This window comes from Solanum pennellii, chromosome 4 (assembly GCF_001406875.1).
Source record: "Solanum pennellii chromosome 4, SPENNV200".
NCBI lineage: Eukaryota > Viridiplantae > Streptophyta > Magnoliopsida > Solanales > Solanaceae > Solanum > Solanum pennellii.
In genome coordinates this window covers 75,750,650-75,765,883 of record NC_028640.1, presented here as the reverse complement: position 1 = coordinate 75,765,883, position 15,234 = coordinate 75,750,650, and the positions used below count along the sequence as shown (strand labels likewise).

The 15,234-nt window shown below is 38.3% G+C and overlaps 1 protein-coding gene and 1 non-coding gene across 3 annotated transcripts; both read left to right on the top strand.

The window, feature by feature from the left end:
* Positions 1-1,026: 1,026 nt before the first annotated feature.
* On the top strand, positions 1,027-14,026 carry LOC107017678 (lysine-specific histone demethylase 1 homolog 3). Of its 2 annotated transcripts, XM_015217892.2 has the most exons (9): positions 1,027-1,187; positions 1,288-3,882; positions 6,200-6,341; positions 6,522-8,888; positions 8,974-9,067; positions 9,454-9,932; positions 10,430-11,146; positions 11,273-11,347; positions 13,394-14,026. In XM_015217892.2, exons 2-9 carry the CDS (start codon positions 1,655-1,657, stop codon positions 13,457-13,459), a joined length of 6,168 nt encoding a protein of 2,055 aa, XP_015073378.1. In that variant the 5' UTR covers positions 1,027-1,187; positions 1,288-1,654; the 3' UTR covers positions 13,460-14,026. The 2 variants fall into 2 exon arrangements, with proteins under 2 accessions (XP_015073378.1, XP_015073379.1); XM_015217893.1 differs by lacking the exon at positions 1,027-1,187 and having other exon boundaries at positions 1,194-3,882.
* On the top strand, positions 12,759-12,859 carry LOC114077025. Its single transcript, XR_003578120.1, has one exon. It is a non-coding gene; the product is annotated as a U6 spliceosomal RNA (small nuclear RNA).
* Positions 14,027-15,234: the final 1,208 nt, after the last annotated feature.

The window sequence follows — 15,234 nt, the reverse complement described above, 5'->3', positions numbered from 1 at the left end:
CTAGCTTTCACAAAAATAAAAAGTAATTAAAAACCATAAATTTTATTTAAAAGAATTGCAATTTAATTGTTCACACGCAAGTTAGTACAAATATATCATCAAATGATATTATCGTAATATAAAAGATCGGGTAAACTCATAATTAACTTTATTGTGTTGTGAATATATCATGATATTCATAAAATCATCGAGAATTAAATCATTATTGTTGGTTGCCGTGTTATGCTTAAAAGATTCAACCTAACTGGTTATAATAAGATTTTGTACAAACATGACATTATTACAATGTGAAAGATCGACAAACTCATATATTAATCTTATTATTTTACGAATCAAGACATCCTACTATCATCAAGGATTAAAATAGTTATTAATTGATCTTAACAATCCAATAACATGTCACGTTACATTTAAGAGATCATAAATGTCAACCTAATTGATCGCATTTAGATTCATACAAACGCGATATTAAATGACATTATCGTGGCATAAAAGATCGGTAAACTCATAACTAACCTTATTATTAAACAAATCCAGACACCCGTAAATCACTAATAACAAAAATCGATATTGACTAATCTTAACAATTCAAGAATATGGTACATTACATTTAAGAGAATTTCAACCTAATTAACTAACCACATTCATGTTCATACAAACGCAACATCAACAACATTATCATAATATAAAAAATCACCAAACTCTTAATTAACCTTATTATTGTATAAATTCAAAGCATACATCCAATTCATTAAAAATCAAAATGATACATTGATTGATCTTAACATTCTAATAGCATGCCACGTTACATTTGAATACAACACTTTACATTACTCTGAATGTAACGCCCAACGACAAACACTCTAACAGAAGTTTACGTTACACATTAAATGGAATCTAATTTTCATAATTACTTTTTGTCATTTACTTACCAACTTCTAATAAAACAAGGGTTATTCACACCAAAAACATTTAACCCTCTTTTTGTGTATTATTATAAATCCCCCCAAAAACATATATCCCAATATACATTTTATATATCATACATCAAATCTTTCATTGAGACAGTAGGAATAGTGTTTTCCTTCAGCCGGTGATGCTAACGCGCGCAGCCCCTCTTGTTCTCCACTCTCTCTCTTAGAAGATTTCACTCACGCGACCTAAGGAACAACAGCTTCAACATTCAGGTCCGATCCTTTCAAAAAAAAAAAAAACCCTAATTTTCTGGTAATTTTGTTACTTTTTGTTCTCAATTTTGAGCTGTTTTGTGTTGTTAACGATTTACAGGTGTGGGAAGTGTTGAGTTTAGCGTAATTTGATGTTTTTTTAGTTACTGGAAACTGAAATAGTATTGTGGAATTGTTTGCATTGGTTCAAAGGGAGAAGATTTGTGTTTTAGGATATGAATGTTATTGTTGTGTATATGAAATTGGGATTTGTTTGGATGATTTAGTAATCTGTTGTATGTTGTATGTGAGAAGGATTTTTTGCCAGGTTTATATGTGGAGGGAGGAAGTGTAAGTTTATTGATATCTTAAGGATTTGTGAAATTTGGATTTGTTTTGCTGATTTAGTGTTTGGAAGGGTTGTATGTTATATGTGGAGGGAGGAGGTGTAAGTATAAATTGATAACCCTAATAAGGGTTTGCTAGATATGGGGGAGGAAGAAAATGTTGAGTTAAGGTTAGAGAGAGGAACTAACAAGCGGATTGAGATGAAGTTTGATTCAGGAGATGATGAGCCTATTGGGTCTTTGTTGAAGTTAAAAAGCAAAAAACAATCGAAGAAAGCGAAGGTGGATTTAGGTGGTAGTAAGGATGTGGTTCAGAAAACGGCGGTTAAGGATGAACATTTGGTTGGCATGGATGATACATTAGCTAGTTTTAGGAAGAAATTGAGGGGTCCGAAGAAGGATAGTGGATCTGTGTCAACAATTGGGAAAAGCTCAAGTAGCAATGCCAGTAAGTTAACAGTGGAATCTCCAGATGGGTCTGTGAAGGCAGTGGCAAAAATTGTGGAAAAGGGTCTGTCAGATGTTGAATGTCTATCTGAAGGGATAATTGATAAGGGTTTTGAGAAAGGGAATAAGAGAAAAGGTAAGAGACCAAAGGTTTCTTCGGAGCTGAAGAAAGTAGAGATATCTGAGGATATTTCCCTGCAAAATGATAAAGAGAGTGGAAAAAGCCCTCCGAATTGCATGAATGGTATTCTAGAAGATTCACTATCAGCTTTTCTGAAGAAAGCACAATCTGGTCTGTTTAAGAAATCACACAGCTCTTTGCAGTTGAAAAGAGGGAAGGAAAGTGAAGTTTTATGTGACGTTTTGAACTCTTGCCCTACTGCAACCGAAATCTTTCCTTCCATATCCAAAAATATGTGCCAGAAATTGGTTGAAGAAATTCCTGAATCCAATGAGAATGTACATGTTGCACTTGATAGAGGTTCAGTCGATATGCACTTGTCTGAAAATAAAGAATTTGTGCAACTCATTCAATTACAATCTGATTCAAGGCCAGAGCTTTTTTCATCTGCATTGAACAATGTTGAGTTGTTGAAATCAAGCATCGCCATAGATGATGCTTCTTCCATTGGAGGATCTCAATTAGATTTACCAGCGTGTTTTAATAAGATCGCAGGTGTCCTAGATGGTGAGGTCAAATGTCATAGTAAACTTAGTGAGGAGGAAACTGCCACAACATATGAACAGTCTGCTTCCAAGGATGGTTTTAGTGATAGTTCAATGGCAACAGGTCGTGATGTTTCTTCTGCAGGTATCATTACTCCTGAGAATGTTGAGATGCTTGAGCATCCCGTGATAGAAACCAAGTTCAATGCTGATATAGATGTGAATGCAATTTTAAGCAGCCGAGAAACTCATGTAGATGATCAAATGTGCTCTTCAAATCGAGTAGATGATTCAGGTTCTTGTAGAAGTGTTCAGCTATTGAACAAACTTGATCATACATCTGAAGGAAGCATCTGCAATGTGTTTAGTCGGACTTTGATTTCCTCCACTTTCCGGTTGGAAGGCTCAACTGCATCCAAGGAGAAGACAGACATGGAAGGTTCTGGGTATGCTCAAGTTCGTTTGACGCCCGATTTTATTGCAGTAGAGAAGTGTTCAAGTGACTTTGATGATCAGCAGCGAATTTCTGGTGATTCTGTTAATGAGCAAGCTTGTTCTCCAGTTTCTTTGCCAAAGGAGGATGGTCAAGTGCTTGCAGGTGGGTTGTCTCCGGTGTCTATAGGAAGGAGTCAGCAAGTTAATGCCAGCCAGATGAAGCAAGAGGACCAAATCATGGAAAATGATGATGACTTATATGATTCTTCCAAACAATTGACTATTGATAATGCTGCTACCTCATTGCGCAAATGCAGTTTGGTTTTCCATCAGAGTGAACTGGCTGATGAGAATTGTGAAGGTGCACATCATCAAAGTCGTGTCTTTGTTTCTGGAGATGATGAGGCTGATGACACATCTTCTCCGTCAATTACACCAGAATGTGATGAAAGTGTTGCTGAAGAGACTGAGTCTAAGCTGGCAGCTGAAGAAAAAGAGCAGAGAATCTTTTCAGGTCAACGTGCTTCACGCAAGACCAAAAAGCGCAGGCACGGGGATATGGCCTATGAGGGGGATGTGGATTGGGACGTTCTGGTGCATGGGCAAGATCTTTTTTTAAGTCATCAAGATGGAGAGGGTAGAAATGCCTTCAAAACAAGAGAGAAGCTTGAGTCGTCGTTGACTGTTATGGATACCGAAAATGGCGGGATAGCAGCAGTATCTGTTGGACTTAAAGCTCGTGAAGTTGGCCCAGTAGAAAGAATCAAGTTTAAGGAGCTCCTGAAGCGCAGAGTTGGACTACTGGAATTTCTGGAATGCAGGTAATGACAAATTTTGCACTCTGAATACCATATCAGCTCTCTTCTAATACCTTGTTATTAAGTGCCTGACAAGAGATTTTTCCATGAGATAATTAAATTATGTTTATAATGTTTCCTTTAATTTTGCTTCTTTGGGTTCATTCTAATCTATGCGCCGGTTCATTATTGCAAAACTTAAGCTAATCTATGGCTATTTGAACAGAGAAATAAATATGCTCCTGCTTTCCTTGAAAAGGCATTAGATAGAACTCGTCGAAGGGTTTAACGATTAAAAAGAACTCTTGTAAGAGTTAGAACTAGGGACCTCCTTTTGAGGGCAAAAGACCATACAAATAATGTTCAAAGATAGTTCTTATGGTGAAAGGGGTGAAATTTCTAGATAATGGTTTCATTTATGAATACTTACAACATAATTTAGATGCGTGCTCTGTTTAGTCTGCTGGCAAGCAATGGCCGTCTTTCTTGTTAGTTTCAGTAAATACTGGGACGATATTGCAAAAAGTTCTTCATCTCTCTTTTAGACAGGTGATGCTGCCTGAAGGTTTAGTTTAGATAAAGTATGACTTAAAAGCCTAGTATCTTTCCTCCCCTTTTTCCTGATTACCAAGAAATGCCCCAGACGAACGGTTCAAACATGGTGATAATGGGCGGGCCCCTACCATTCTCCATTCAAATATTAGGATCATCTTTTTTCTGCTGCAAGGTTTGACCTGTGGCATGCACCTAACCCACACATTACAGGCTGCACTGTTACTACTAGACTAAAGCCCTTGGGGCTAGTATCTATCCTTCCCTTGTTCTCTTAGAATTTGAACTTTGACCCCCCCCCCCCTCTCTCTCTCTCTCTATCTATCTATCTATGATGTAATAGGTTTACTTTTTTGAATGTGCACACACTATTTCTTTAGTTGGCTATGTAATTGGAACAACTTATTGGTTTCTGACGTGGTCACATTGGTGTCATCTCTTATCGTCACCTTCTGTGATAACCATTGATCAACAAAAGAGGTATCTGGTTTATCCAATGTTTTGTTAAGCTTACTTTGTTTAGTATTTTAGATAATTTTGGTAAAGCTAAATATACTTCTAGTTTATGAATGACTGGAACATAATTTCTGTACTTCATTGATAAGGTAAATTGAAAAGTACCTTTTTAATTAATGTGTGTAAAAGCAGTTTGTTGGATAGGTAGGTTTTTCATTCTCCTTTTATGCGTCTTTACATTCATATCCTGGTGGTCTGTAAGAGAAGGGAACAAGTAGTTTCCTTTTCGAACGGGTTATTAGTTTCAAATCTATCTAGAGATCCAAAGTACCAATTGTTCCTTGATGCATCCTATGAGAATATCATTAGAATATGTTTGGTTCCCAGTAGGGAAGGGAGGGTACGATACAGAGAAGCTAACTTCTTTCCTTCTTTGGTGAATATTGATTATTTTATTTTGAGTTGGGTATGGTTGCAACTTGGAAGGGGTAAAAGCAAACATCCTTTCTAGTTTGATTTCATTTCAGTTCTAGACGGATTGGAACAGCTGATCTGTAGGGAAATCAAACCCCTCACTTTTGGTTGTATCTCAGCAAACAAGAGATATATCCTGACACTCCACTTTTACTTTTCCAATCTCCACCTTTCTTCTCAACAAACATATTGTTCACGAGCACTGCAAGTATTCAAAGAACATGAGAGGCGATGATCCGTTTAGGATGGTAATACTATAAAGCTAAATTTCTTTTCTAAATAAAACGAGAGAATTTAAAATTTCTATGTAATGCAGGTGGGTGGGTCTTTAGGGTTCTCACCTTACCCTAACTTGCAGCATCTACTGTAAATTATGCGCGCCCGATCTTGCCCCTTCTCATAGAATTTATACAAAAGCCACTCTTTAGGAAGGTGGACTTATGTATGCTCATGCATGGACAATAAGAATATTGTTCCGGATACTTATTTTTTCTTTGAACATGTTTTCTCTCTTATAACTACAATATAGAGGCAGAGGCATACACTCCAGAGTTTCGAACCAGTGCACTAAGTCGGACCAGCAGCCCGTAGGGGATTTCTTCAATGTTAAAAAAGCTCTCTCTAAACTATTCTTGAAAGCTTTCTTACTCTCTAAATTATTTGTTAGTGGGCAGTGGAAATCTAAGCTTTGTGACTGAGGAGTTTTTTGTTTTGGCACTTTCAATTGTTAACTTGCGTAGGTTGGGGTCATAGTGTAATCTGCATGTTAACTTTCTGTTATGATGCAGTGTAATCATCTTTGTTTTACATATTTTCAGAATTGACTCAACTTTTTTGGTGAATCTTTGTTGCGATGCAGGAATCAGATTTTGAGCCTTTGGAATAAAGACATCAGTCGCGTCTTGCCACTTTCAGAATGTGGAGTGTCTGAAACCCCTTTAGCGGATGAGTCACCCCGGGCTTCTTTAATACGGCAAATCTATTCATTTCTTGATCAATGTGTAAGTTTATTGCAATCCTCCTAGTTAACATTTGAACATTCTTATTCAAGATTTACAAAGGAGATCCGTCCCTTCTTTTTTGTATGATCTTTCTATATAAAACTACTTTGGTTCATGACCTTCTCTTTGCTTGCTTGCTTGCTTATCATTATTTTTCACAATTTAACCACTTTTAAACAGGGCTACATAAATTTTGGAATTGCTTCTGAAAAGGATAAAGCTGAAAATGGTGTTGAACACAGCTTGAAAATTTTGAAGGAAGAGAAGACTATAGAAAAATCTGGAGCTTCTGTTGCTGATAGAGATGATGGAGTTTCTTTTATTCTTGGGAGGTCAAAGAGTTCTGAGATTATCATGCCGGAGAAGAATGATGTCTTATCTGATGAAGGGAAAAAGACAGAAAAATGTGGAGCTGATTGCCAGCTCATTGATAGGCGGGCCATAGAGTTATCTACTTTAGCAGAGCCGCGAGAATGTCCTATTGATGATTGCCGTGTAAATGGTTATCTTGATATTCAGTCACCGCGTCAACCATTTGATCTAGGTTTAGTTGCTCAAGTGCCTTCAAGTGAAGTTAAGGATAGTGAATTACAGAATATTGTAGATCCAGATCTTTTGCCTCCCAACAATACAGAGATTGATGGTAGAGCAGCCGATAAACACATTGTGATTTCAGAAGATTCTTGTGGGTTCACACCTGACTCATTAGGGAGTCAAAGCCTAAACACTTGCTGTGATGCAAAAGGGAAAAAAGAAATAATTGTTGTTGGTGCGGGTCCTGCTGGCCTAACTGCAGCACGGCACCTGAAGCGCCAAGGTTTCCATGTCACCGTGCTCGAGGCCAGAAGTAGAATAGGTGGTCGTGTTTTTACGGACCGCTCGTCTCTATCTGTTCCAGTGGACCTTGGTGCTAGCATTATTACTGGTATTGAGGCAGATGTGGCGACTGAAAGAAGACCAGATCCTTCTTCATTGATTTGTGCACAGTTGGGTCTTGAATTGACTGTATTGAACAGTGATTGTCCCCTGTACGATGTAGCTACTGGCCAGAAAGTACCAGTAGATCTGGATGAAGCATTGGAAGCAGAATTCAATAGCTTATTGGATGACATGGTACTGTTGGTTGCTCAAAAAGGGGAGCATGCGATGCGGATGTCCCTGGAGGATGGTTTAGAATATGCCCTTAAGAAGCGTCAGAAGGCCCGTTCTACGAGAAATCATATGGGTAATGAACCACAAAAATTATCAGTGACAGCAGTGGAATCCATGGCACTTTCTGATGGCGGAGTTCCTCAAAGCAATAATTCTAAGGTAGAGATCTTGAGCCCCCCTGAGAGGAGGGTAATGGATTGGCATTTTGCTAACTTGGAGTATGGTTGTGCTGCATTGCTTAAAGAAGTCTCTCTTCCTTATTGGAATCAGGATGATACATATGGAGGTTTTGGTGGAGCTCATTGTATGATTAAAGGCGGCTACAGCTCCGTTGTTGAAGCACTAGGTGAGGAACTTTGCGTTCACTTGAACCACATTGTTACTGATATTTCATATTGCAAAAAAGATGTTCCTTCAAGTAATGATTTGTTTAACAAGGTAAAAGTCTCCACGACAAATGGACGAGAGTTTTCTGGAGATGCAGTGCTTATAACAGTTCCATTAGGGTGTCTTAAGGCGGAAACCATTAAATTTTCACCACCTTTACCCCACTGGAAAGATTTATCTATCCAAAGGCTTGGTTTTGGTGTCCTTAATAAAGTTGTCTTGGAGTTTCCTGAAGTATTTTGGGATGATTCTATTGATTACTTTGGTGCTACTGCTGAAGATACGGACGAGAGGGGCAGGTGCTTTATGTTCTGGAATGTCAAGAAAACTGTTGGGGCACCTGTTCTTATAGCGTTAGTGGTTGGAAAAGCTGCTATAGATGGCCAGGAAATGAGCTCCGATGACCATGTAAAGCATTCGTTACTGGTTCTGCGAAAGCTTTATGGTGAGAAAATGGTACCTGATCCAGTTGCTTCAGTGGTCACCAACTGGGGAAAAGATCCTTATAGCTACGGGGCTTACTCTTATGTGGCTGTAGGGTCATCGGGAGAAGATTATGACATATTGGGCCGGCCTGTGGAGAACTGTTTATTTTTTGCAGGTGAAGCTACCTGCAAGGAGCACCCTGACACGGTTGGTGGTGCAATGATGAGTGGGTTACGTGAAGCTGTGCGCATAATTGACATATTGACTACAGGCACTGATTACACAGCAGAAGTAGAGGCAATGGAGGATGCAATGAGGCATTCAGATGTTGAAAGGAGTGAAATAAGGGACATTATGAAAAGACTTGAAGCAGTGGAGCTCTCAAGTGTTTTGTGCAAGGAGTCTTTGGATGGGGTGAAGATCGTGACCCGGGAGAATTTGCTAAGGGACATGTTCTGTAAGGCCAATACAACAGCAGGAAGATTGCATCTCGCAAAAGAATTGTTGAAACTTCCGGTAGAAGTTTTGAGATCTTTTGCTGGAACTAAAGAAGGGCTTAGCACACTTAATTTGTGGATGCTGGTATTAATCGTCACATATTTTAGTTTCATGCCATATCTGTTGAACACTAATTGCTTGTTGTCTGACTAATGTTTGTTGGTCACAGGACTCCATGGGAAAGGATGGGACCCAACTTTTGCGCCATTGTGTTCGTCTACTAGTACTTGTTTCAACTGATTTGCTTGCAGTCCGACTGTCAGGTACATTCCCCTTTGAGTAAAGGAACTAACCCCCACCCCCTTCTGCTCTCCTTTGGTTTTTCTATTGTGAACCTTCTTTTGAGATTTCTTTTTGGGGGTGGGTCGAAGAGGCAGTCCTGCCATTCTGGAACTGTTCACCTTTATTCCGATATTGTTTGCTATAAGCTGATTTGTACCTTCAAATTATTTATGTGCACAACCCCATCGGGGCTATCAATATTTTCTGTTAATGTTTCATATTTTTCAGCTTGTATGCTTTAAACTCAAAATATTTGCTTTCTATATCCATTAATGGCTAATGATCCTTATAATTGTCATATCATTAGCGTATTTGCTTTGTCCTTGCATTGATTTAACTGATCCTATTCCTGTCATATTTTATTCAGGTATTGGGAAAACGGTTAAAGAAAAAGTCTGTGTGCATACTAGCCGTGACATACGTGCTGTAGCAAGTCAGCTTGTCAATGTATGGATAGAACTTTTTCGAAAGGAGAAGGCTGCTAATGGTGGTCTGAAATTACTAAGACAATCCACTGCCACTGATACTTCGAAGAGCAAACACATTGCAGCACCTGGCAAACCACCTATTCGCAGTCATCCTTCAGCAGTAGACAGTAAACGGAGTTCTAAAGTTTTTTCATCGGCTGGAAATCACTTAGCTGTTAGTGTCAACAACAAGAAGCTCAATGTCAGGCCAGCCACGTTAGGAGCTATTCCAGTTGTTGAACCATCAACCTCTCAAGCTTCAGTAGGAAGGCAAAATGATACCAGTGAGGAAACACAAAATTTTCCCATGTCTGAGGAAGAGAAGGCTGCGTTTGCTGCTGCAGAAGCTGCTCGCCTTGCTGCTCTAGCAGCTGCTGAGGTTAGTGTCTTATAATGTATTGTATCCTAGATTTATTAACTGTTGTGACTCCTTTGTTCAATATGGGGATGTGCTACATTTTTACTGTTTTTTTGGTTATTCCTCGAGTATGCAAGTTATTGAAAAAAGGGGAAACACACAAGCTAGATTCTCTGTTATTGTTGCTTTAGAAAAAAAAGAAAAAGACAGATAAAAACATTTATAATGTGGTGCAGCCCAAAAGCAACATAATGGTGTATCATCCCAAGATTTATTAGTCGTGTTGATTCATTTGTTCAATATGAGAAGGGAATATGCTATATTTTTTTATTTTTTAATTATTATTCCTCGAGTATATAAGTTATTAAAAAGGGGGAAAACACAAAGTTGGATTCTCTATTACTTTGCTTTTGGGCTTCTCTATATTGCAAATGTTTTTGTCTGTCTTATGTTCTTTTTTGTCAAATAAATCTTGGTTTTCTCTTAAGCAGCTGTACAATGATTACCCTTCATTGCAGGCTTATGCTTCATCTGGTGCCAAGTGTAACATGCCACTGCAGCTTCCTAAGATACCCTCATTTCACAAATTTGCTCGACGGGAACAATATGCAAATATGGATGAGTCTGACATCAGAAGGAATTGGCCTGGCGGTGTGGTAGGAAGGCAAGATTGTTTATCCGAAATTGATTCTCGCAATTGCCGGGTGAGGGATTGGTCTGTTGATTTTTCTGCTGCTGGTGTGAACCTTGACAGTTCAAAAATGTCTGTTGATAATCGCTCACAGCGTAGCCTCTCAAATGACAATGCAAGTCAGCTTAACTATAAGGAGCACTCTGCAGAATGTGCACCTGTAGATAGTAGTATATTCACCAAAGCATGGGTTGATAGCTCAAATAGTGTGGGGATAAAGGATTACAATGCCATTGAAATGTGGCAATGTCAAGCAGCTGCTGCTAATTCAGATTTCTATGATCCAGTGATGCATGTCACTGATGAAGAGGATTCAAACGTGAGTTCCAAAATGGATATGAGAAAGCATGATGTGTTAGTGTGTGAAAGCTCTGCCTCACAAATTACTGTAAATAAAGAGGCATTAGATAATCAACCGAGAGGAGCAAAAAGAATTAAGCAGGCTGTTGTAGATTATGTTGCGTCTTTGCTGATGCCTCTTTATAAAGCAAGGAAACTCGACAGGGATGGGTATAAATCCATAATGAAGAAAACTGCTACAAAGGTCTGATTTTTGTCCTGACTCACCCTAACTTCTCGTAGCCTGTTCGATTCTTTATTCTTTGTTTCCATAATTGAGGTTCTTTAATCTTTTATATCTATAATTAACTGATCCTGTTCCCAACTCCAGGTAATGGAACATGCCACAGATGCTAAAAAGGCCATGCATGTGTACGAGTTTCTTGATTTCAAACGTAAAAACAAGGTACAAACTACTCTCAGTTGATGTCACCTTTTTGCATTGTTTAATAGGTTCTAACTGCTTATTGTTGCGCTACTCTTAAAGTTTCTTTAAACTAGAAATTGGATCTGCAATATATAAGCATTTCAAAAGCGACACAAAGCTAATAAAGTTGTGAGTTACATTAAATGCAAATAAGCATAAGCCTATGGAAGACTGACCCTACTCTTAGTGTATAAAATTCTACTATTGGATAATTTAGTCTGGCCAAAGACCTTTCACGTCAGTTCCTTTTAATTCATACGGCAGTTCACCAAATGCCAAGTGTTAAAAAGAGTGTGGAAGACCTGCCCCTTTTTTGCTTTCTCAGAAAAGGATTTCCCCCTCTTTTGTGGATAGTGAAGGTTTAGAGGTTAAACTATTGATTGGACCTTTAGGTGTGAATTGTGATTTATCCTTGGTATTATGGGTTCCTGTATACAGAAGAGCCACTCTTGGCCTAGTTGTTGGAAATTAGGCAAACATTCATTTGTATATCTTAGAACTTGGAAAAGGGAAAAAGACATCTGCTTTTTCTCATGCAAATGACTCGTATTTTCTTACTTGCATTAGGTATGATGTTTACCTGGTTTAGTCCATAGGGATGAGTATGAGATATAGAGAACCTTTAATCTAGGTTTAGTCTCTTAACTTTCCTTAAAAGCCAAATTGTCTAGTATTGAAAGGATGGGATTGAGTGAGATTGAGGCATAATTGATTGGTTGAATGTGAGATTGTTGAACAAACTTTCCCACCATTCACTGTTATCAGATAAAGTGCCTTTACGTATATCTTGTAGCTGAAAGTGGAAATTTTGTTTTGGGGGTAAGTTAGGCAGTGATTTGGACTTGGGACTTCCATGTTGGAGGTCCCAAAGTTCGAAATCCCTTGCCAGCGAAAGCAAGGGATTTGCCTTCTAGATCGAGCTCGTCGCACCAAGCTTGGTTAGTGCGGGTTACCGCTTCGGTGTGGTTTGCATAGGAGTGGGGGCTTTACCCTGCGCTCACCCAAAGGGGTAAATACAGAAAATAAGAAGAAGAAAGAAAAGAGAAATGGGAATGGGCAAGTGGAGGAGATAGTGAAAGGGAACTGTTTTCTCTTGTTTGGTTTGAGAGTAAGGGGAGGGGAGAAGCCTATTTATTCAAATTCTAGACTGGACAGGACAGCCTGTAAGAAGCTATGCTGATTTATTGTTTCCTCCTTTTTTTAACTTCCAAACATAGATATCTTAAAGCTCTTATAACGAGTACTCTTAAGTTTGCATAGATAGTAGTTATTTCTTTCTTTAAATTGGGTTTATCTTGTCAAACCTTGCAAAGTACGACTAATCCCCTCAGTAAAAAAAGGAAACAAAACATGAATCTATTTACTCTTCTTGCCTCCATGACCATGTATAGTCTTCTGGTGACATCCTATAAAATGGAACAATACAGAAAGATTAGCATGGCCTGTCCACAAGGATGACAAACACGAATCTTCAAGCCTTCATTCATTTGTCCTCAGCTGAAAACATTGCTGAGAGTGAAAATATTCTACTCTAGCTCTCCAAGCTTGTGCAAGTGAAGAGATTTGGTGTTGGAATAAAAACTTGACCCTTAATCTTGTATTATTTGCACTCCTTCCTTTTTCTGGAGTTCTCAATAGTATGTAATCATCAAAATGGTTGCTTTTTTTCCAGATCATCCCTTCACCCCAACAAACGTTTATATTGTACATGAAAACCTTTAGCCATCTTTCGCATCTCAAAACCGTGGAAGAGCAAATATGTCATAAGATATGGGAATGGTAATACAGGGATGTTTTTCTTATCCTCTATCATTATATCGTCCTCCATACAGACCTTTGGATAGGTTGGATTATTATGATAAAAATAAAATAAGCCTAAAAATAAAAATTATGTGGATCTGTTTGGAGATATACTCCAACTAAAAACACTTGTATTTTTTTATAGCATTCGCTCAATATGCTTGGTATTTATTTTCACTTTTCATTGCTTTTCTGCCTTTGATTTTTTGTATTGGTAATTTGCAGATTAGAGATTTCGTGGACAAGTTGGTTGAAAGGCATATTCAGATGAAGCCGGGTGCAAAATCATAATGGACAAAGGATGAGCAGTCACTCTTATTGATGCTTTACCGCAGGGTGATTAGTCTCATCAACTTTTTCACGAGTGGGTGCAACAATCATGGACGAGTGAGGAATGCAGGCTTCATTGAACAATTATCCTTGCCAAGCTAGTTATCGTCTTCAGAGACTCTTTTGTTGAATGTATCATGGACTGTTTATTGTAAGAGACTGATTAATTGTCCTGCAAATTTGAGACTTTTGACATTTCTGTTGCGGTGTCTGCAAGAAACAATCTCAAGGTGATAAAGTCGGTGAAAACATGTCTGTCATGTGAATTTTATACTACTACTCCTGCTGACTGACGTGAATTCCTTAAGAGATAGCAAGATTAGGTTTAGAATTGGTAGTCAGATTTGAAGTTGTATTATATAGAAGAAAAGTAGCCCTTTGTTTCTTTCAGTTCAGGGTTCCCCTTTGATGAACAATCACTTCTGACTTTTCTTTAGTTTTGGTATGTGTACAGCTCAGGATTGTTATCATTGGAACAAATATACAGAACATTTTGAGGGCGTCATATGCTTCCTTCATTTTGAAATATTGATTTCTCAGAATAAGTAAAAACAAAATCCTCCTTCTATCTCCCCTCGTAAAGATTTTTTTTCTTATAGTGTAGATGAAATCTCTTAGATATGCTATATTGAATGTCTTTCTATGATCTTGGATTGCTCCACTCAATCAAAGAGAACATTGTTGAGATGTGTGCTTTTGGTGATTGTGTCCAAGTGGCTTGATACGAGGTTTCTTAATCCCTAAGCACTATCCAGTGAAGAAGGCCAAAAGAACAGGGAGTACATAAGTGAGTTTTCTATATCGCCTTCCATTTTTTTGTTGAAACTGAGGTGATTGTTGCCCTGTGTACTCAATTCTTTCAAGGGATAAGTTAGTCAAAGACATTTTAATTCTGCATTAGAAGTTTGCAATTGATGAAAAGATGCATGTGCATAACACTATTAATCCCTTGATTTCTCACATACATTATCTGGTCTTATATATTTCCTTTATTGTCAGGTTATGCATATAGCTGAGAGCTGAGAGACTACTTGGCAGCAGGAGGAGAGCCTTCTCTTTGGACGACTTGCTATTTCCAGTCCTTACAGGTTGTGATTTCACTCGGCCTTCCTATTTACTTTTGAGGGCCTGCTTTTATTTTGGTAAATTGTGGTCATTTTTCCTCCTATTGTCTCACCCTCTGTTTCTCTTAAGATTTCAATGAGATGGGTCTATCCATCAGGCTAGTAGTATACCCTCGGTTTGAGGTTGGTGAAATGTGATCGTATACAGTTCTGCAGAAACATATAACTTCTCATATTGAACATCTTGGAATGAGTACCGGTACCGGCAGTATGTGTACTACTGGCAGTAGATAAAGATGAAAATATCAGCTATGTTGTTCAGTGCAGAATGATGTTGAATTGGGGAAGAGGTTCTTGATTGGATTGCTAACGTCCAATCAAAATCTCTCGTTTTCCTCATGTTCAATGCAGTAGGAAATATAAGTCTTCTGATGTTCAGGTCAGGCAGGCATACAAAGAGGAAGCCTGAAATTCTTTAGGCCAGTGATCATTGTTCACTGGCCAATTGTAGTGGACTTCATAGTCTTTTAATTAGCCAAGTATGTATGTGCTGATTCTCTTTGCAGAAGTAACTATTTCCACTTCCGTCATTTAGTTCAATGTCAGATTTCAATATGCTAGTATGGAAGTCATATACACAACAGCTTTTACATAATTCCCTTGGCATGTAGT

Bases quoted from the DNA above. Each gene is read 5' to 3' on its own strand.
- LOC107017678 (XM_015217892.2), top strand. From the start codon at position 1,655: ATGGGGGAGGAAGAAAATGTTGAGTTAAGGTTAGAGAGAGGAACTAAC. The intron at 6,342-6,521 runs GTAAGTTTATTG...ACTTTTAAACAG, and splicing joins ATTCATTTCTTGATCAATGT to GGCTACATAAATTTTGGAAT. The intron at 9,068-9,453 runs GTACATTCCCCT...TATTTTATTCAG, and splicing joins GCTTGCAGTCCGACTGTCAG to GTATTGGGAAAACGGTTAAA.